The 22866-nt window shown below is 39.8% G+C and overlaps 1 protein-coding gene across 4 annotated transcripts in view; it reads right to left on the minus strand.

Annotated features, from left to right (window-relative positions):
* The window catches only part of MTM1 (myotubularin 1), a 42844-nt gene extending 20347 nt beyond the window's left edge, over window positions 1–22497 (minus strand). For 2 of the 4 annotated variants that reach the window (XM_069015439.1, XM_069015437.1), the window contains exons 1-7: window positions 22413–22497; window positions 20485–20636; window positions 12263–12334; window positions 11278–11350; window positions 9697–9791; window positions 8564–8674; window positions 7570–7671 (exon numbers count right to left, since the gene is read on the minus strand). In XM_069015439.1, coding sequence (XP_068871540.1) covers window positions 7570–7671; window positions 8564–8674; window positions 9697–9791; window positions 11278–11350; window positions 12263–12325 — 444 coding nt within the window. In that variant the 5' untranslated portion in view covers window positions 12326–12334; window positions 20485–20636; window positions 22413–22497. Of the gene's footprint in view, window positions 1–7569; window positions 7672–8563; window positions 8675–9696; window positions 9792–11277; window positions 11351–11728; window positions 11814–12262; window positions 12335–20484; window positions 20637–22075; window positions 22094–22412 lie in introns of those variants that run through there. The other 2 variants (XM_069015438.1, XM_069015440.1) reach the window with 2 other exon arrangements.
* Window positions 22498–22866: the final 369 nt, after the last annotated feature.

Raw genomic sequence — 22866 nt, forward strand, 5'->3', positions numbered from 1 at the left:
CTTAAAAGATGTCTTGAAGGCAGGAATAAGTTTTTTATTTAAGTTCCTACTTACTGCAAGTTTCCTCATAAGAATGAAAAAATTACCCACCTGAAGCCCTGGTAGGTAGAACTCACAGGTTTATTACAGTGCACTGTGATAGCTGTTACACAGAACAGGTTTTTACTTACTGACAAAAATCATAAAGGTGTTGTTCCAAACTAAAATAAATGGCAGATATGCTGCTCATGTCACCCACAAAAAAAATCCACAAGACATCAGAGGGAAAAGCGCATTTTGTTTTCACCTTTTAAAAACCAGGGTTGAATTTATTATGCATGAAGGGATGGACTGAATCCTTTCTGAAAGAACAATGTCCTACTATGTACAGCATAATTCATTTAAAACGCTTGGCTACAGCAGCTTTACCACATCTGCTACAAAAGCTTTCAGTCACACAACCCACAACTATTTAAGTGCAATTATGCTTCATCAGTTTTGTTGACATTCCAGGTAGTACAAATTCTTCCTATGTTGCTCAATAAAAAGAAACTCATTAGTAGAACGGATCAACCAGCAAAAACCTGATGTCTAACAAATCACAGAACACTACAATGAATGCAAAGGTGTATGGAGCAAAATTCGGACTCAGATTTTTATGTGAACAATTCAGAGAAAACTCCTGCATTATACTACTCAAGAACAGTATTTAAAAATGACCAGTCTCCAAAATCCTGAAGCCTAAAAATTATTTTTCTTTTGCAAGCATTGAATAAATCATAGGAAAAGGTTTATACACACACGTTTCGATGTGCACTGCCGTGTACAGACTGCACAGTTCATCTGGTGACTACCGAAATTCTTACTCGCTGTACCAAAAGATTAAAGACCTGAATTCCATCCCCACCACCTCCAACAGCTTCTCAGATAAGACTTGAAACACTCTGTGAATATGGCCTGAGCTTTAGTCCAGCCTAACTGCCGGAGTCTAAAATACAGTAATATCCCACCCTACCTTAGGCCCATTTCTCCCAACAAAATACACAATTATTGCTGTGTTGTCATTAGAGTAGGAGATACACAAATGCAATACTCTACATACATTTATACTCCATTCATAGAGTTCTATTTAATTTCTAATGACAGTTTAACTTGACTGTAACAAGCAACCCACATTTATAACCATTTAAATATAAGAATCATATACTTAACATAAGATACATGCTTGGATACAGCTGCATTTTATGACCTGTATCAGTACAAGCCACATTTAGCACGTTTGGACATTACTTTTTTTTGTTTGAAACAAAATGGGATAATGAGCAAATTGAAGTAATTTCTACTGAATAACATTTTTTCTTGAATTGGGCATTTTATTATTCTAATGCAACCAAACCGATAAACCACATTATAGTGAACTAGTAACGGTGATAAATACATATTTAGATCCCAGAAGTCTTTGCTATAGCTCAGGTTAGCTTCACATCTGCACTAATGACCCACATATTTCCTCTTTTGTCCTGAATAACCCAAGATTACAGATTAAATGCAATATGTTTGTACATTTATGTCTTATTTCACCTCACAGTGCACGAAATCTGAATGCAATTCTACAGTGCAGCAGGCAAATGAAACAGAAATAAATGGGAAGGAGAAATTATGGCATTCACAGTATAATATGCATAGGTTCTCTTTATCACTTGATGTAAGATTTGAGAGGTGCTATCTTAGTGAAATTACATGGCTTAGCTTTTTGTGGATACAGTTCCTTCACATTAGAGCCCCTCACACACACACACACACACATTCATGTGGGCATGAAAGCAGGGAGGTCACTCCACTGCCCACAGGCACTGAGTACAGACCAGCTGGGTGTGTATTTATATCCTTCAGATGGAGAGGGCAGAGGAAGGTCGGAGAAGAACGACACCAGCAGCTCTCAGAATCGCATGGCCCCGCAAGGCAGAAAAGCCCTGCCAGCCTCTCTCAGTGCCCTGTTATTCACACAGGAAAGCCTTGCAAATACCAGAATAATAAAAGGTTGGCCAGTTCCATGTCTTCTTCACACATCTTCCCTTCACATCTATGGTATATCCCTGCTAGATCCTCCTTGTCCCCAAATACTTTATGTACTCAGAGTCTCCACTCTGACCTCCACTCATTTTTTTCTTCGCTCCACACACAAAATGCCATCCCCTTCTCTCACTGTTAATCCTGCCTCTCACTTTTCTCTGCAGCTCCTCCTGCACACAGTCTATCTTCCCAGGAATTAAACCAACTGCAGCTTCATCAGATGTGTCCAGATTTGAGTAGAAATTAAAAAAAAAAATCTACATACAAGAGATATTCAGGTTCAGAAGAATATTGCAGTAAAATAGAAGAGTCTTTCATTGTGGGTTTTTTGAGATCATGACAGGTTTTTCAAAATCAAGAACATATAACCAAAAAGCAGAACTATGGTTTGTACAGGTGCACCTGAGACAACTCCACATTAGTTTGGTTGGATACAAAGGACAAACAGCAGCACAAGTTTCAGGCAAGCTACTTGCTCAACACATCAGTGTTTCAGGCAGCAAGCCTGAGCTGGCGTCCCTCCTCTCAGCACTGAGACTGGCCAGCTGAAAGCTACTTAAACCACAGATTTACCTCAAGTTATACTGATTATTTGTTTTATCTCACATCTCGAGTCCAAGGTAGGATAATCTGCAGTCACTTCCAATGCACTGATCATATCTATTCTAAGTTTGATGGAGATTAATACTACATGTCTGATGGAAGCTCATCAATTCCAATTAGTCTATCAACTAATTAAAAATCAGTTTCAAATTATTTTCAGCTGCCATGGGAAACGGAAAGAAGAAATCAAAGAAAACATTAAACAATAAGAAATCAAGTATAGTAAATCACCACTCAGAACAATTATGGGGTGCAAATTTTGTGACTTTTCAACACCTATAACTGGCAAAACCAAGCAAGGCTTGCCATACATCAGCTAAGATTTTTGCAAAACCAAATTAAAGCCCCTGCACAAAACTGAAGTAGGGATTTCATTACAGATCCACAGTCTAAAAGCAGATGACTACTCCTTCACTTGAACCAGAACGCTACTACACTTCAAAAAAAATCTTTCAAATCTTGTAACATTTTTGGTAAACTACTTTTTATGCTTTGCTGTGCAAATAATTGTTTACTTCCTTGCAGGTGTTAACCCACAATTTCAATACAGTCTCTTTTTTTAAGCCTCCTACAGACAGAGTGCTTGTCTTTAACATTCAATTTATCCTCTCCTTTTATACACAAAAATAATATGCAATACACTGGTTGCTCAAAACACAACATAGTTCTGTGAGATAAAGGAGAAAGCAGCTGCAATCTGACAATTACAGTTTAGCAAGCAGTCTATTTAGCAGTATAAATATAATGTAAATTTATAAATATCAGTATAAATACAATAGTTACATATTTACTCTTTATGGAATCACAGCACATAAATACGTGTTATACTTGTACACGAATATATAATGTAGACACAATTTATTAAATATTTGACCAATCTTTATGCATTGCAAAAGAAGAAAGCAGCAAAACTAGAACAAGATGCCACACAACTGTGAAGAAAATCAACTGCTTTTCCTATTTCTAATTCACTGGTGTATGCTTTTTACATATTATAAATCACTAAGTTTTTACTCACTGTGAAGGCTGACAGTTTCTCAGTGTTATCCTTGCCACTATTAATGGCACTTAGTATGCCATTACTACAATCTAGCCAGTTACATCTTACCCGTTCATGTAAGAACTAAGGTAAGACATTGCAGTGCTGGTGCCCTCTGATCATTTGTGAATGCTGTCATCTCACACCACTACTGCCCTGGCTCTGACTGTCATGGGGAATGAAGCCTCAAGTCAAGGGGTTCTCTGCAAATTCAGGTGCTCTGTCAGATCCCTTTGCCAGCCTCACTCCATCTAAAGTCATCTTTGTAGATCCAACAGCAACGCTGGCATGAGCTGACACTCAGACATTTTAAATTACCAGGATAAGCAGTGGCATCAGGAGCAGTCCCAGTCAGCCAGCACAGCCACCAGAGTCTCATCAGAATGGGCATTCCCACAGACCTACCAGGGTTAGGAATAAACACAGATTGTGCAGATATCACAGTGCTGAACAATCTTATAAAAATGATGATGTGTAGGTTCATGATAAGATCAGGAAGTGAAGCAGCTGCTATGTAGAAACTGAACTACAGAGACCAAATATATCTCATCTTTTGTGGTGTACTAAAACATCTCACTTGGGGGGGTTTGGCTATTTTGGTTTTCTTTTTTCAAACTTTAAAAAAAAAAAAACACTTTCAGCAACAATTTTCTTTCAATTAGCACAAGTTTACAAATGCAAGAGGATTACCAACAGCAGCTGTTTGCTCCCCTCAGCTATGCTGTCAGTCAAGTGAGCTACCAGATTTTGCTTTATGTTACTGATTCAAGGATATCTGAACCCAACCTATGCTCAAACTGGAGACAAACAAGAATTAGCTTCTGCATGTGAGCACAAAGGACTATGCTGAGGCACAGAGGAACAGTTGTGAACAAGTCTGTGAATTATTACAAGCTCTCCAACACTTCTGTTGGGATGATGATGGAGACAAATCTTGAAAACAAGTACACTCCACTCAGAAATCATCTTTTGGGTTTTATTTACCATCTGTTTGTACAAGAATGGTACAGCATGAGGAAAACAGAAGCAAGGCATTTCTACTAGTTCCTGTTTAGGATTGGTTCTTAGTATATAAAAAAACCAATCATATAAAAATCTGAAAAACCAATCATACAAAAATCTGATCTAAAATACAAAAATACAGATAAAAATCAGGACAATAAAGCTTTAGAACTTTATTGTCTTGATGATACCTTCTTTCCACTGCAGAGCTGTACAAGCATCAGTGCTGCTGAACCAGCTAAACATCAAAGATGTAGTTCCACAAGATGGTCTGCGCTAAACTAACATTTTAATATTGCTAAAATCAGGACATCTCCCTCTTTTCTCTCCTCCCAGCTCCACTCACATGTCCACTCTTGCACTGGTTCTGATGCATACTGATTTCAAACCAGGTCTCCACAAATTATTAAAAGCAGCACAAGACTAACCAAAATATTTTGTGCTGGGTAAGAGTTACACTGGCTTACTTAGTGATTATACAACTACCTGTTTGGTATTAGAAGAATTATCAACCACACAAAGGGAAGGCAGAGGGGAGACCAGAGAAGAACAAGAGCTCAGGATTTGAGTAGCAGAGGGCTTCCATCTCCACCCAGCTGTCATGGGGAACTACAGCACATTCTTTGTAGAACATCTCCCTGAATGAGCTGGATACATGGCCAGAGCATCAGAGAGCACTCCAAGGGGAAAGCAGGCATGCACAGTCCAGACACACTGTGCAACTTTGTACTAAACCAGCCACTGAAAGGAGCAGTGCCATCATCCCTCCTCATTCACGTCCACCCAGAGATGCCTTGACCCCACTCTCACTTTGGACTAACAAGACAGGAAATAACTCAGGGTAAAGTTTTTTTTTAATCTCCCTGTTTAACTTCAGTTCCTTTCAGTTCCCTATCTGGTTCATCATGCAGCCTCAAATTCATGCAGGAAAAAGCAAGGCAGGAATGGAAAACGAGGCAGACACTCACCTTTGGCAGGGTCAGTTTAAACAGCTTGCCAAAATACAATGAAAGCACACCAAAAAAATCACACACTTGCTTAGCTCACGTTAAAGTTAAGGGCTCATCCACACGGTGACATTAGAAAATAAGAACAGCTGCAACTTCCAATGTAACACAGGCTCACTTTATTTCCCTCCAAAGTAATCCTGATTTCTAATGGGTATACCCTGCTTCAGGCATTGCTATGAGACAAAGAACAGCCACTCTCCCTCCACATTGTCACTATCTTCCCAACTTCTGTGCTTTACTGAATCCGAGGGCCAAATTACTACTGCCTCAACCAAGACTTTTGTTATTAAGCTTAACTTCTGACAGCAAGTGGCCTTCACATAGGCCATATAATGATGAGCTATGCTCAACAGGTCCAGCAAATAAAGCAGGAAGTGGACAACTCCACACATTACTCACTGCCATCACTAGACAGGATCTCTGGGTCTTTTTGGATGACAAAACCTAATACAAGTCCACATCTCAACACAAAGTTATTCATGCCCTGGCATTCTCCTGAGTCAGTTACAACTTGATTTACCCTATTCACTACATACAATCCTCAAAAAAAAAAAAATTCTTCAGCATGAGAATGTGGATGAGATTGCATGGGCATGATGGAATCTACATTGCAGGAAATATTCAACGATACACTTGACTGTGCCCTGGATAACCCAATCTACAACCCTCTTGCAACAGAAGCCAGGACCCCATGATGTCTAGAAGCTGCTTTTGACCTGAACCTCTACCTAACTTGATATCTCCACATACAGCTTCTTCTTTTCCATCATACTTTCAAAGTCCACATATCCTGTCATGTTTTTAATCATTCTCTATTTCAAAATTGATAAAATGTCAACAGTAGAATTAGATATATTCACTTCTTTAACAACCATCTTCTTTGTGATTACAACTCTTCACACCTACCCAAACGTAGAAATCTGTTTAATTTCTGAAGGCCTATTTGTCAACAATACAAAATATTCTAAGCAAAAGCATTTTTCCCTTCTGCTTTTGCTCCACAGTTTGCATACAGAATGAAAATTTCTGCAAAAAAGTTTTAAAGAATTAAATGTTTATAGAGTCCAGCCCATTGACTGACACATATATCCATAGAAAGAAATAAGATTCTTCCTACAGCCTTGTAAATGCAACAATTCTTTAAATTCAGAGCAGAACCTCCCAATACTTTGTGAACAGTACTCTTATACAATTATCCTAAATTAAAGCACACCAAATAAAGTGTAAATTGAATATTACAATGGACAAAATAAAGCATTTACTAAAGAGATGTCAAATGATTCACACCAAGGACAGTGCACAGATTTCAAAGAAATGGAAGATAATGATTAGCTTGTATCATTGTTGCTCAATTCTTTCCATACGATGCTTTTTTAACCTGAAATAAATCTGTGCAAATTCATAAATGTATTCCTGTTATATTTTTCATTAGTTTCATCAATAAAACAAGTATTGTCTTACCATATCCTCTTCTCCTGAAGTAAAACTCTTGGTAACTCATATTTATCATTGCCTTGGAGACGGCCTGATTGATTAATGTTTTCAAGAAATCAAGTAAGGCATGTATTCCCTATACTCCCAAATTAGGGAGGATAACTTGGCAGTTTCTAAGCAATGAAATCTGCATGGAGCAGAGGTGCACAGCAGTCTATCTGGAGTACATCCATGATTTTACAAAATATATAGATTTAAGTGTTGTAAATACACAAAATAAAAGCTGCTGGGTAGTTTATGCTAACACCAGATTCTGTGGCTATACTTTTTAAGCAGCCATGATGTAGCCATTACTAGATCAAATAGGTAAAGTTAATTGGCAAGAACTCTGCATTAATACAACTCAGCAGTAGAAATGATGTAACTTACCAAGTTATGTGACTGGGGAAAAGCATATTTTGTGAGGACTTCAAATATATCTCTTCTACTGTGCCCTTCTTGTTTTAATGCAAACCGTAAATTCCTCATATCCTAAAACAAAGCCATTATCTGTTAGGCGAACCAAAGCCGTAAGATGCTTCTCTCTGTACAAGTGCTATATTATACACTAAACATGATTTAGAATCTGCTTGTAACACACCTCAAGCCCTGTTCAGTTTTACTTCATATCCCATAAAATAGAACAGAGTGTAAGAATTGTAAAAATAAAGCAGCACCACACTCTGTGCTACAAACGCCACTTCGACATGAAGCCGTCAGAAATGGCTCTATTTGATTCACTAAAAAGTCTCACCAGCTACTAAAAGTTTGCAGGATGGGAATTACTGTGTTTTCAAAAGAAACACTTGCCAATAATCTGTTTAGAATACATTGTTCCTATGTTCTCATCACTGGGGTCAAAAATGAGCAATCTGCACATCCACTGCTAAGAATCAAATGAGCACATGCTCGATTAATGAATCCAGCAAAGGACCCTGAATTATCCACTGGGAACTCCCCTGTGGCCAAACTGTCATGGTGACAATTTTTTGTAAGACAATAGATTTTTTTACATAAACTTCTCACTGGTTTTATAGTTTACAAAGACCCCATCTGAGGTGTTCTTGAAAGATACCAGAATTATTAAAAATATTCCTTTTAGAACAAATGAAATAACAAAGCAGTGCAGGAATAAGGCCCTAAAACACAACTACAGTGCAAAACCTTGTCAATTAGTGATCTGGAAAGCAAGATCAATACCTCTGCTTGAATGCAAAGGGGACAGTTAAACAGCCCTTTATACAAAAGGTATTTTTCTGTCCAGTTTCAAGAAGCTCTTCTTAAATTCAATGTAAGCGTGTACTTTTTCCTACCTATAAATAGGTAATCAGTGAGAAAAAAACCCCTAGATTTCATTTCCTACTGAATTATTGGAAAGTCTTACTTTACAGGTTATATCTAATCCATAAGAGTTCTCTCCTCTGCTTGAAGCTCCTCCCATTTTTTCAATCCTTGAAATTACTCCCAATGGAACATTCAATATCACAACTGGATCCTGCAAGAAAAGTTTTGAGTAAGGGAAAGATTATTGTGAAAAGAAGACTCAAGCAAAATGTTCTTATGCATTCCAGAATAGAAAGCAGACATGAAATACATACAGGAAACAAAAGCATGTTTCTGCCTTGGAGTCTCCTCTCCCAACATGTTATGAGGTGTGTACAGTCACTCTACAGCCTTGAGCATCATCCAGTTTAACATGCTACAAAAATACTTCATGCCTTGTTCAATATGCAGGGAAAGAGGTGGCAACACCCTAAGAGATGCCTTCTGCTACATACTGATTGCCCCTGCTTGCTAATATTGCTTTATTGATATACAGCATAAAGTAGAACTAAACGAAAAAAAGACATTACTAGTACAGTTAGCCAAAACCAGAAAGACCTTAGTTCAATAGTCCCAAATCCTTATTTTTTAAAAAAACCCCATATTACGAAACAGATCACAAGCACATTTTATGCTCTTCCATGTCACTGCTTATCAAACACATTACCACTCCCTGCACCCACAGAAGGTTCTATTGATCAAAGTATTTTTCTTTTCTAACAGTAAGGACAATCAAAGTCTTGGTTTACTGACAGCTATTTTAAGAACTGTTGCACATCATTAGTTGCTGCTCTTGATCTATCACAGATTAAGTGTAAAGGGAACAGCTATCAAAAAAGCTCTGACAGACAAAAGATAAAGGTATCAGTTCACTGTAAGTGATCAAACTGTAATTTTACCAGGCAAAAATCACACTTTTACAACACATTTAACTTTAAAGGACTTCTGTTTTAATACAGATTTCTCAGTGGCACAAAGGCAATTACTATTTAGTCATTACAGAATTAAGATATGGTTATTACAAACATTAGAGACCATTTCAAGCAAAAAGCCTCCCATGCAATTCTACAAGCATATGTGTGCCAAAACTAAAATAAATGAACTGGCCACAAAATATATCAAAGGCGGTGGGGGTGAACGGAAGGGAGTTTAAAGCCAACTCATCCCATGAAGTAATTGTGGCATATTACTCACATTTTCCACACTTCTTAGGTACAGCCTGTAGTTTGTGATGTACACTCTTCCTTTAACAGGGCCATTAAATGGACACATATAAATAACATCCTTGTCTGTAAGAAACATAGTATTTCGTAAAAGATTATGAAAAGCAAAATGGGAGCTAAGGACAGCATCACGCAAGAAGCAGTAAAATAAAATGAGAGCTGTACTCATAAGAGCCACTCAGAGGTGAATGAATTTAGAAAGTAATACATCTGAGTTTTATCTCCTTGAATTATTAAGAAAATTTGGAAGACTCATATACTGAACTTGTCCAAATTAAGTGCACAGATTTCAGTAGCCTTCCCTAGTTATATTTGTGTTTTCTTTCTCAGCACTACATAGGAGAAGGCAGGACATAGAACAGGGAGTACTGTGATTACTGTAATGTAGTCTATTCACCATCCCAGAACAAATACATTGCTGATACTATTACACCATTCTGTAAACAATTCTCTACTGAAGTAGAGTTCAAGTTGTAGAGTGTTTAGGAAATTCACCATGCTGCAGAGAAACATTACATTTCAATTTGAGGCAATCAGAGTAGGGCCATCAGCAGTGTTTCAGCAAGGACAGTAACAGAACAAATACTAACACATACCACTCAAAAAGAAGATTTAAGTGAAGCAATGCAATCAGAATCACAGAATCATTCAGGCTGGAAAAGACCTCTCAGATCATTGAGTCCAACCATGACATTGAAGACTTCCATTTATTTTTCCCTGTCCACTCATTTCTTTAAGCCCAATCTATTTACCAGCCTTGCACAAAAAGTGCCTATTTCACTGCAGTGCCCCAAAGCACAGCCAGTTTTCATAAGGATCACATCACACATCCATCTTAGTCCCACACCCTCTCCCTCACACCTTCTTCATTAAAAACAAAACTACTTCCTCTGAATTACCACTTTGCTCTCAACTGAGCCAATCTTGTTTACAAATCCACCCAACAAAGCTGGGCATAGGGGAGGAGGAGCAGCACAAGTAAAAGACAGACCCCAGCAAAGACTTCCATTTCAGGAAGAGCCTCCATCAAGAAAACTACACAATATATTCATCTCCCTTATACTACCACATTTCTGTATGTAAAGGCCAACAGGAGCAGAGGAGCCCTGTTCATGCCCTGCTGTGTCAAGGAAGCATAAGATGGTACTTTGGGAATTCACATTTAGATTCCACACTACTCTACAACATATCAATGCATACTGGGTGGCACATAGAATTCTCTTGACTTCCAAAAGTTCAGAGGAGCTCTCATCACTCAACATGTGATACTTAATCTGTAGATACAATTATGACATGACTTGCAATTTCTTTCTATTGGAAGAACTGCCATGTGAGGATGATTAAAACCCCAGATTTTAAAGACTTAAAAGTTATTTGTGATAAGTGATAAAAAGTCCCTTTCACAATTTCTTTGAAAAATTCATTACATTCAAGCATGACTTACCTTTGCCCCCCACCCAAACCAGTCCAAATTACAAAACAGTTCAGTAAGATATAAGTGTCTGCCAGACTGCTGAACACCCCTGCATAAGGCAGCCATGGAGCTTCATACCTGTAACCCTGGTCTCTCCTGGCAGACGAGGTATTTCTTCATTTTGTTCCCAGTTAGTTCCATCTTTTAGAGTCTAAAGAAAAGCACAAGAGCACATCACAGTTTATTTACAATTTCAAGTTCCAGATTAAAAATAAAAAAGCCCAAACTTAAAGCTAATTCCTGCATGGGAAAGAACAGGTCTTGCCAAAGTTGGAATTCACACACTGAACCAAAACAGGAACACACACCACTATCTTAAAATACAACTATGAAACATTTAAAGGTTGAACAGATCTGAAACATAAACAGGTTTTAGTCTTCTCCTAAAAGAATAGTCCGTTATATTTGTATTAAATTGGAATTAAACCTCTATACTCTAAATACTCTGGAAGTTTTGTGCATTTAATTTTCCAAGTACACTGGGCTTGGAAGAACAAATCAACTGAAATTACTTAAGCAATGTACTCACAACTATCACACACAATCTACTCATTTGTGACTTTCCCACGTTCAGTAGTTTCTGTTTTCTTGCACCCAGGTTACATTTTCTTCAGCTGCACAGCATTAGAAAGCAGAGGGGGATGACATTTAGATTGTTTCAATGTATTTTTCACTGCACATGAACATCTTAAAACTGAGCCAGACAAATGTAACAAGGTATAACTTAGCAATTGCAATATAGAATCTTTCTAAGGCAACAAAGTGCCAAAAATTTTCAAGCATGCCACAGAATATTTCAATCTAGAAAGCAAGGATAAGACTAAGTATATTAGAATTGATTTTAAGGAGGGTCTCGTTAGCTACGATAGAGAACACTTTGCCTATCCACTCCAAAAGATATTTAAATCATCTCAGTTAACTGCATAAGAATTTTAGCAATAAAAATAAGTATAGACATTCAAGAAGCCATTTAAATACTTATTTTTCTAACCAAATATACAAGACACTGATCTCTGGAAACTCTGATGTAAAAAAATAAAAACATGAAAAAAGTTACACTCACCCGTTTGCTAGAGGAGTTCTCCAAGGAGTTTGAATTATATTTAGGTGCAGATGATGAGGCCATGCCAGGTATCTGACAAGTAAACACAAATCGGACACTTAAACTTCCTCCTGAACGACAGACTATTTCCAGGAGAGATTTTAGACTTTTGAGGTCCACAGGTAGACATCAAGAACTTACAAGAATGTTTTGCAAGGTACTAGTAATTCAAAAAATTACACAATGCCCTGTAATTGAAGGTTACTATTCAAAAACATCCAAATCTAACAAGAAATTCATTATTAGCTTTGCAATCAGGCCTTATTATAAGGAATATTCTGACTCAAGCTCTCTACTGGAATTCAGATGTCGGAATACGAGTATTAGTTCAGCAAACAGACATTAGAGTGCTTATTTTAAGTCACTGTACACACATATTATGAAATGCAACCTACTTGGAGTATTATTGCACAGCTCTCAAAGTCACAAGCATGTCAATACACTCAAGTGTTTCAAGTTTAAAAAACAAAACAAGAAAAAAGCAGGACTTCCACAGTACTTCTCCACTTAAAAACAATCCTCCATTTCCTAACTGGAGCTTCAGTTACTACACCAAAAGAGCAAGTGTCCAGCCTGCTGGTCTGAACAACATTCATGTATTTAAAGGAAAAGGATTTTATTTATTTTTTAAATGGTATTAATTGAAGACAAAATCTCGCGTGTCATCACAAGATGATTCATCATCCTTATTTCCTAACACTGCACAAGGGAATTCTAGAAATAACACTGGGAAAACACTTCCCTTTCACTACTCACACATCCTTCATCAACTGATCTGACATCACACAGCAGTCTTGAAGAGATTCTGTTTGTTTGCTTGTTTGGGAGAGTGGGGGGGAGGACGATTACAGACTACACAGTTGTCATTTCTATTGCACAGATTTGTAGTCTTTTGAAGGCACTTTCTCTCCCCTCTCAACACTGGAAAGTTTGGCCAGATCTCTGCATCACGACAAAGCAGCCCACGCTCCTGTGTAACAGTGGGCTGACCGTGACACACTAAACTGCAAGAGGCAAAATGCTTTGACACCACTTTAGCAGTACAGGAGTGTGTCTGTGCAGGAATAAAGTGGAAAACCACACCCTGAAGTTCCATGGGCTTGTTACCCAACTCTTTCATATCTCATTAAGAACACAGGAAACATGACATTGTGTTTAAAACTGTAATATTCAGTGATACAGCTTATCAGTAAAAAATCACATCCCTCCACAAAAAAAAAAAAAAAAAATTTAAAAAATTAAAAAGGAACACACATTCAGTTGAAAAAATGAAGAAAAAAAAACTTTTGAATGCCACAGAGCCTGTGTTACCCTATCACACAGAAGTTATTTCTTCCCTTCTGGTCTCCAGCTATCTCATCTTTCTCCGAACACTGAAACAAGGGCCCTGAAATCATTTTAGTGCAACAGCCACAATTTAAATGAAAATCTATTAGCAATCAAAATTAAATCACTGTCCTTTCAACTACCCTCCACAGAAATACTGTTGCAATACTGGAGACTAATATTTTGACCATAAAGTATTAAGAGACAGTATTTGCACAGCTTTTCCTTCCTTGCAATATCTTACATACTATCAACTTGAGGTAAATTCAATTTTTGCTATATTGCTATGCCAACTTGTCAAAATCCAGTATTTGTTCAGATTACTTTCTGTAATTTATAGAAGTTTAAGGTTTTATAAAGATAAAAGGCATATTTACTCAGAAGGTTGTTTTAAAAATTTTTCCCTTTAAAGTGGCTTTTTTTCATATTTTAAGTGAGAAATGCCAGGTGATACAAAGGCACAGCAACCCCAGTTTTCCTATGTCAGAAGAAACTAAGTAACTGGAGCTTTTAACTGGAGCTCATGTACATTTAAATTAAGGCTGCACCAACCACAAGAGACAAGAGAGCACAAACAAGCCCTACAAAAATGACTTTTAAAGGATGTGACAACCCTGAATAGATCTGCACTGCAAAATGGAGATTCTGACTGCAGCAGGTACCAGCACACCCAAGCTGGCTGTTGATCCTGCAACCACAGCTACGCCAGCAGCAAAGCCACAGGAAGAGCTCAGCAGAGGCCACAGGAGCCCACCCAGGACCCTGGACACTCACCTCAGAGCCAGCCCACTGCCAAAGCTCAGAAAAACAGAAGCTTGTTTGGACACTCCTTATGCCTTCCAATCGCAGCGTGCTCCTGCTGCTCACACAGGGAACAGCACCGAGTGTTTCAAAAGCCTTCTGCACGCTCCTGTGCCTTCTGTATTATTTCCTCCCCTTCCCGCACATTCACTAAATTTGAGCTGCATAGGAGCATTACATGAGGTGAGTTAAGATTCTGAAATAATCCAGAACACTGAATGTAATTCACACTGAGATGTGGAAAAGTTAAAAGAAACAGGCAGAGATCCTTTCAGGTTCTCAGAAAAAATTTTCCTTGAGGAACCTGACAATACAGCAGGACAGAGCTTCCCTTCCCTCCACGCTGCCACCTGCCCAGGCCACTTCAAGCAAACAAGATGTGTGTGGTCTTGCATCAGCTGTTTATATTTCTGTGTATGCAAATTTACTTTGCCTAAGATTCCCCCAACTCTCCATGAGACCCACTTCTTTAAACATACTTTACAGTGAGAATAAATTCATTATCTGACTTCAATTTCTATAGAAAACTACACTCTAGAATTACAACCAACTACTCTGTTTCATTTCCAACATTTTAATGATGCAAATCAGACTTATTCAGAGCTAATCAAGTTGAATAAATATGTAATGAAGATAAGGTGTTATCTGTTATGGTATTTTTTAAATCCATCAAACATTTTCACTAAAATTAGTGTCAGTAAATTTCATCAATATGCAAGTGGAAGAATTCTTCTAATGCTACAAAAATTTTGTTTTGAAATCCAGTCATACTTAAAAATCCCAAATACTAATAAGCATATTTATAACCACCCACATTTCCGTAAGTAAACTATGTCCTAGTAATTAATTATAGAGCACTCATTAGACAGCATTTAGAACAGTGTCAGTGTTGGACACCAGTACAAGGCAGGCATTGATAAATTGCAACAAGTTCAGCTGAGGTTTCCCAAGAGGAACAGAACGTGGAGCACCTGCCCTACAGTGAGAGGCTGAAGGAGCTGGGAACCGTTCAGCCTGAAGAAGAGACAGCTTCAGTGGGACCTCACAGCTGCCCACTGCTATCTCTGAGGTAGCTGCTGAGAAGGCACAGCCAGGGTAGTGGTGAGTGACAAGATACAAGAGAAATCAAAACAAACTAGATTCCAGCTTGATTTCAGGGAAAAAGAACAACAAACCCCTTCTTTTGCACTATAAGGCAGTCAGGCTGTGAAAACAGGGACCAAGGAGGTTGCAGTCTTCCTCCTCAGAGGTTTTGTTACACCCAGCTGAAAAGAGCTTTGAGCAACTAGGTCTGATCCTGCTTTGTGCACGGGGTTGAACTAGAGGCCTCCTGAAGACCCTACCAATTTGGATTATGCTATGCTTCTGTGATCTTCAGACAACAGACAAGATTAAGTTCTCATTAAAAGTACCCATCAAACAAGGACACACCCTTAAGGAAGTGAACTTCACTGTATCAAGAGAAAACAAGTTTCCAAAAACATTTAAAACGAACATGAAATATTTACTTTTTTAATATTATTTCTTTTTCTGTCTAACTGTAGAAGCAGCTTCTGGCAGCCTCCCAAAGCAATATTGCCATGAACAATTCAAAGAACTTACTCCACCACAGTCTTAAAATAGCTACAACTTTCTCATTATCGCAGAGCAGCAGTAGTCCTTCCACACAGGGAGAAATCTTTCAAGTAGTTTTCCACTGCAAGCACATTTTATTCCCCAATATCACTCGTGTATTTCTACACTTGCACAAAAATTGATAACCATACAAAGCTCACACTTGACAGCAGCTGAAAAGAGAGTCACTCTGCAAATTTAAAACAAATCAGATTTGTGATTTGTGTTATTCTGCAGTTACAAATAGCTGAACATTCATTCCTCAATCGAGAATAGCAAGAAGACAAAGCAATTTTACTGGATTTAACTTGAGCTAATAAACAAAGCTTTGTTAAAGTTATCAGAACTTAATATAGTAACACTATCAAGAAATGGAGGCTCCAGTGATCTTACAATAACAATTAAACTACTTGGAATCTGTATTTTCATTAAACATGATATTTATACTTGTGCTTCCTAGGATTCATGGGAACGAAGAGACACAGAGCAATGTTTGAAAGGCATGCTGGTAGAGTTTTCTTTGCTATAGTAACATACAGAGCCAGTATGAATATACTGCCTTGTGTTTCCCATAATAAAATTAAAAGTATAAAATACAAAGTCCTAAAACCAAAGGCATGTCTGTCAGAACCACAACTGCACAGAATAGATAATACAAAATATGTAGGATTTCAGAAATAACATTCATACTAGAGCAGAACTCTAGGAATTTCTAAGACAGTATCAAAGTCAAGCTAGGACAACCATGAAGGAAAAAGGAAAAAAAAAAGTATTGCACCCTAAGTATTAAGCAGAAAAGAACAGAAGTCCTTCATAAAATATATATGGAAAAGCAGCAGTCCTGAAGTGTCAAGCCAACAACAGCATCTAAGTTATCAGGGTCACCAAAATAAGCATCAGCATTTTTAACACTAATAAATAGGTATTTAATCTAATGAAGTCAGAGTAGTCATTCATCTTACTAAAGGTTAATAAAATTTTAGGACAAGATATAAAGTTGTACAGGGGTACGAAACAAGTCACAAGAAAAATCTAAGGCAATGAAGGCAGTTTTCCAGACATCAGCTGCCCCTAATGAAACAGCACCAATCAAACAGAATGAAACATAGCGAGACAACAGAGCAACAACCAAGTCCACAGAAATAAATACATCTCTTTCAAACTCATTTAACCAGTTATATTTTACAACAAGGAACAACACTCAGAAACAAAAATAAGGTAGCAGAAGTCTCCAAAGTTACAATGCTACAAAAAATTAGCACAAAGCAGAGCATTCCAGTTTCAAAAAAGGTACAATATGCAAACAACTAAAACCCCACAGAAAATCCCCACCAGAGAAATACTTGCTGATACATATTTCCTAAGGATATAAACCCAACAACAACTTCCTGCAACAGTGAAAGATACCGATGCAGGGGGGATTTAGAAGCAAAACTCCTGGGGATGGAAGGGATCTCTAGTCATCTGGTCCAATCCCCCTGCAATGAGCAGGGGCATCTTTAAGTAGATCAGGTTGCTCAGAGCCCTGTCCACCCTGACCTCAAATGTTTCCAGGGATGAGGCATCCTGTCTGGGCAACCTGTGGCAATGTTTCACCATCCTCACTGTGGAAAGCTTTTTCCTTTAACTACTCTAAAGTGACCCTCTTTCACATTAAACCATCACCCTTGTCCTATCCAAACAGCCCTGATAAAAAGCTTGCGCCCATCTTTCTTCTAGACCCTCTTTAGGTACTGGAAAATGCTACAAGGTCTCCCTGGAGCCTTCTCTTCTCCAGGCTGAACATCCCTGACTCCCAGCCTGTCTTCATAGGAGAGATATTCCAGTCCATGATCATTAACCATAATGTTGTTCGTGCTCTCTTATCGCGATTGGTAGACCACAGAATCTCCTATTTCTTCTTTACCATCACAGTTACACAGTCTAAAATTCTTCCAAGCATAACCTCTTAGTAATGGAGGCCACAGCCCTCACCTTTGCTTGAGCGGATCCTCATGATTCTACTGATCTGAGACTGGACTGTGACACCAGTTGGTCTTCTCCGCTCGTGTCAAAATTACATTCCCTATTCACATGTACTTACTAAATCTACTTTTTCCAGGGAAATCATATGAGCTTTCAAGTCTCTTTGAAAGCCTTCCCAATTCAAGTTGTAACCAGAACACACAAAGCATGCCAGCAGTGCAAACTTCCATGGAATACTGTCCACATAGAATCTACTTGCCCTTCTGCACCAAAGTTTCCAAGTCAGTTAAATCAAAAAAACTGTATCCTACAAAAAAAGTATCACAAAAACCCTCTCAATCTGAAGCTGTTTGCTCAGCACCAATTCTCCACCAGGCTTTCCATCCCTAAGAAAGATGCACTCCAGAATTGTTGCCAATTCTCTGCTAGACTGTACAGCAGCTGCACAACTCAACACAGACTGCTGAATTTGTTTGCGAAGAGCCAGAAACGCTCCCTCTCCCAGAAAAAGCATTGTCTTGTTCTCTAATGTGCCCTGCATTTGACAGGACAAGTCATTGTCCCCAAAGGATTCAACACAAACAAATACAAACAAAATTCACAACAGTCAAGTGACTGCTAATTCACCAAACAAATTACAAGTGCATCACTTGCCTCCCCACTCAGATTTTACAGGCTCACTGTAGAAGGGCGTTTTCAGGATATTAGAAGGAAGATCTTGCACTAACAAAAACTGGTATCCTGACAGTGGAAATCTACAAATGGCAGCAAAAGAAACAGCTTGGCAGAAAATCTCTCAGTGCCACCAGATGCTATACACTTCTATGTATAACGCTCCTAAAAAGAAAAGCCTCTTGTAGCTTGTACATGGAAGTCAGGTATTGAATAAAGAATAGCTGGAGGAAGCAAAAAAATCCTCAGATCTGTCTTGATTGATATTTCTCCTGTCAGCATTTGAAGTCTTTTGTTTTAGTGTCTTAATGTTTCAAGGAATTTTACTCTCACCCTTTATTCAAAATAAATCACAATTTCCAACAAGACCTAACATAAAGGTCTTTAACATTACTTTTTCTAATTATTAACCCAATTGCTTCCTCCTTTCAAATTACATTGAAAATATAGCTTAGAGTGATATCCTAGCTTTTATCCTGGCAAGCTTTTTTTAAGAGAATTACAAGTCCTCTCACAAAGAGAAGTGACACAGTGGAACACATGCCATCATGGATCTGATAGGTATTTTTCCTGCTTTATATCACCATTACTAAGAAAAAAAGCACCTTTTTTAGTAGCAAGAAGTGTAATTATTTGCTAGGGCCTGTTTACCAGCAATTGTCAAGAGTCCTATTCCTTGCAATTTATGCTAACAATCATTTCTGTCCACTTGTACCCACTTATTGCTAATCTTGTATTTGTTTTATGTGTATCACCTTTCCCTTGCCACGATTATCTTTTTCCCTGGACTGCTTCTTAATATTCAATCTGGTAGCAGAGTTCTAAAGTGGAAGTTCAGTCCTGTGAGTGGATCAAAGTAGTGGTTTTCCCTCTAACAGTTAAATCAAGCTAGATTAGGTGGCATGACAGAAGTGAGTGGGTTTTTTAAGGAACCATTTGTCAGATTACCTCTAGAATCAACATTACATCTGTAGGAAACCTGTGCCTGAAGGCTGATCTGTGGCTTTCTAAACCCACCCAGTCTATTTTCACTACTTTGCATCCCCTGCAGGGAATGCATACCTCCCACATTGTCAAAAGCTGATGCACTTGACAGGAAAGCCTATGGGATAGCAAACAGCTTCCAAGTTTTCTATTAAGAAAGCCTTCAGTTGCTCCCTGCTCATTCTTCTTGAAAGATATCCCCTTAGGCCACTGTAGTTCTATTGCTAAAGATTTAACTGATGATTCCACAAGAGAAATGGAAATTGTATCTGTTACATAATGATATACTGTATTTAAAAATGACACTGTAACAGTTAAAACTACATCCCCTACTCAGACTTTCCTCCCAACTTTCCTTTAAGAACATGTACAACCCATCAGACTCCTCCTCTGCATCAGCTGTTTAGCTCCCTCTTCCACTACATAATGCCAAAGAGAAAGTACCATTCTGAGCTGGTCTGTGCTTAAAAAAGTAGACTAAGTACACTATGACGTCAAAGACTATGATGAAGTCATTTACAAATCAATGTTTGCTTCCATCCCTGAGAAAGGGGAGATTGGGACTACCCTGCCTAAGTCATTCACGGGGTAGCACCACACTTCTGGGGGTGCTCTCTTTCAAGCAACAGGCAGGGACTTCGCTGGATCCTTTCCACACTGATGGGTCCAGTCACATCCCAGTCTCTGCTGTAGAGCCTTTCCACACAGTACATGCAACAACACAGCAAAAACGTTGTGCACCAGTTACTTCAATATCACTGGGAAAAAACCAGATCCCATCTTACACAAAAGTGTACCACAGTCTACTTAAAGGCACTTACTTTTGTTCTCGCTTGCTCAGAAGTCTCCAGATTTAACAAGTCATTTCAGTTGTATAAAATACAGATGCCCACTTCAGTGTCAGATGGCAGGAAAACTGTGTTCATTCCTTCAACTTTCCAACAACATTTGACTTCTGTGCTGTAATTGGCCCCTAACAGGAATGGAACAGGTAGGAAGACATTAGCACTGCCATAAAACTTCAATTGCCATTACTTTTAAAAACTTCAGAAAGGAAGCAAAATCCCAGAATAGTTGCTATTAAAAACATTCTGGAGAAAGGAAACAAACAGTACTAGTTCTTTTTATGCTTTGCCTTATGTCAGGAGGTTTGGCATCAAATACACGGAATTGAGAACTTTCTCTTCTAAAATTCTAAGAACTGGTTTTAAAATGTTGCTAAGTCAGTTTCTTTTCCCAAATACACCTAGGAATGACTTTCATACGAAAGTTGCCATGTAACTTGGCAAAGTCAGAAGGAACAGACCATGAAACAAAAAACTTATTTCTACCCGATTCAAGTTCTTAGAGAAATTAAAATTAGTATGTTGTGTCCTTTAAAACAACACACACAATATTTACAGTTTTACAGTCACTTCTCATTAAATCAGTCGTGCACTCTAAATTAGCTATCGGTAATTAACTCTGTAACTCTACATACAGGAATACAATAGCACTAGGGTTTGATCAACCCTGATGGTGCTACATGCCCATCTCTTTGGCAAGTGTGTTTTCTCTGAGTTTACTTCTGACCAAGCATAGAATGATAAACAGTGCAAAAAGGGAAAATTCTACTTTTTATTGAAAACAGCTCTATAGCTCATCTCCTGGGACACTTGCAGGGCCAGAAGTTCCGTGTATTAAGACTCTGTTAATAACTGTACAGCCTAACTTTTTTAACCACCTAAACCACAAATTAACTTTAAAAAGAAACCTATAGCAGGGAAGAGGTTCTGGTTTTACCTCATACTATTTCTGTAACATGAGATACCTGGTCCTTCAAATCTGGCTAATGATGAACAAAGGTATGGCCACTAGCAAGCAATGGGCACAATTCCTGCCCCAGAGAAGGAGCTGTGCCATAGAGCCAAGGTACTTTTTAAACATTCAGTTTTTGTCAGTGCCTATTGTGGCAGCCAATCTACTGACCCACGACAGAACACTGAACACCGAGTTTGCCTATGCTGCTTTCTATAGCACTAGGAAAAACGGGGCTGTGAAAAAAGGTAATACCCTTCTTACGCTCTTAAAACACGTACAGCTGAAAAAAACCCACACCAACAGACCAAAACCCACCAACTACACAAAGCAGAAAACATGCCTTTTGATTGCCACAACACAAAAATCAGCAAGCAGAAAGTCTGTCATCTTCAAGAATCATTTCATGCTTTAAATCAACTAAAAAGTTTGCTCTGAAATGGAAGGTTTCAGCTTTTCAGCCGTGAACACTGAAAGAAGTAACATGCCTCAGAACAAAATTTAAGCCAGTCAGAAATGAACGCGACAGCGGCTTAAAGGTCTGAAGGCGAATCAAGAGCACTCGGGATACTCTCACATCACAGGAGACGACTTAACAGGAAAGGTAAAAATTACACTTCAGAGGCGTCTTCGCTGAGCCCCGACACTTCAGCAACGCCTCGCTCCCGGATGGATGCTGCACACCGGGGCGTGAGCCAGGAGAAGCCGGAGCCCAGCGGCCACAAACAGCCCGGGCAACCGAGCCCCGCCAGCCGCTGGGCCTCACCGACACTCCCCAGACCCACGGACACTGCCCGGGCCCCGCACCGACACTACCGGGCCCCGCACCCGACAACGCCTGGGCGCCGCACCGACACCGCCGGGCCCCTACGACACACAGCGGCCCCGCACGGACTCTCCCGGGCCCCGCACCGGCTCTCCCCGACAGTCCCAGCTCCGCTCCGTCACTCACCCACGCTCACCGCGCCGCCGCCGCCGCCGCCGCCACGGGCCCCAGTGCCGCGCTCACGTGACGGGTCCGCGCCCGCCCCACGCCGCGGGGGCTGCCGGGAGCTGCGGCCGAGGGGCGGGGCTGTGGAGGGGATGGGCGGGGCTCCGGGGCGGGGCGGGGCCAAGCGCTGCGGGCGGGGCGGGCTCCGGGGCGGGGCTCCGGGGCGGGGCGGGGCCAAGCGCTGCGGGCGGGGCGGGCTCCGGGGGCGGGGCCAAGCGCTGCGGGCGGGGCGGGCTCCGGGGGCGGGGCCAAGCGCTGCGGGCGGGGCGGGCTCCGGGGCGGGGCCAAGCGCTGCGGGCGGGGCTTCCCGGAGGGGCGGGGCGGAGCGGCCCCCGCAGGCCGTGAGGGCGGGCGGAGCCTCAATGGGGGCCCCTGAGGCGCTCGGGGCTGTGGCCGCCGCCGTCCCCGCCCCGCA

This window comes from Aphelocoma coerulescens, chromosome 4A, assembly GCF_041296385.1.
Source record: "Aphelocoma coerulescens isolate FSJ_1873_10779 chromosome 4A, UR_Acoe_1.0, whole genome shotgun sequence".
In the NCBI taxonomy this organism is placed as follows: Eukaryota; Metazoa; Chordata; class Aves; order Passeriformes; family Corvidae; genus Aphelocoma; species Aphelocoma coerulescens.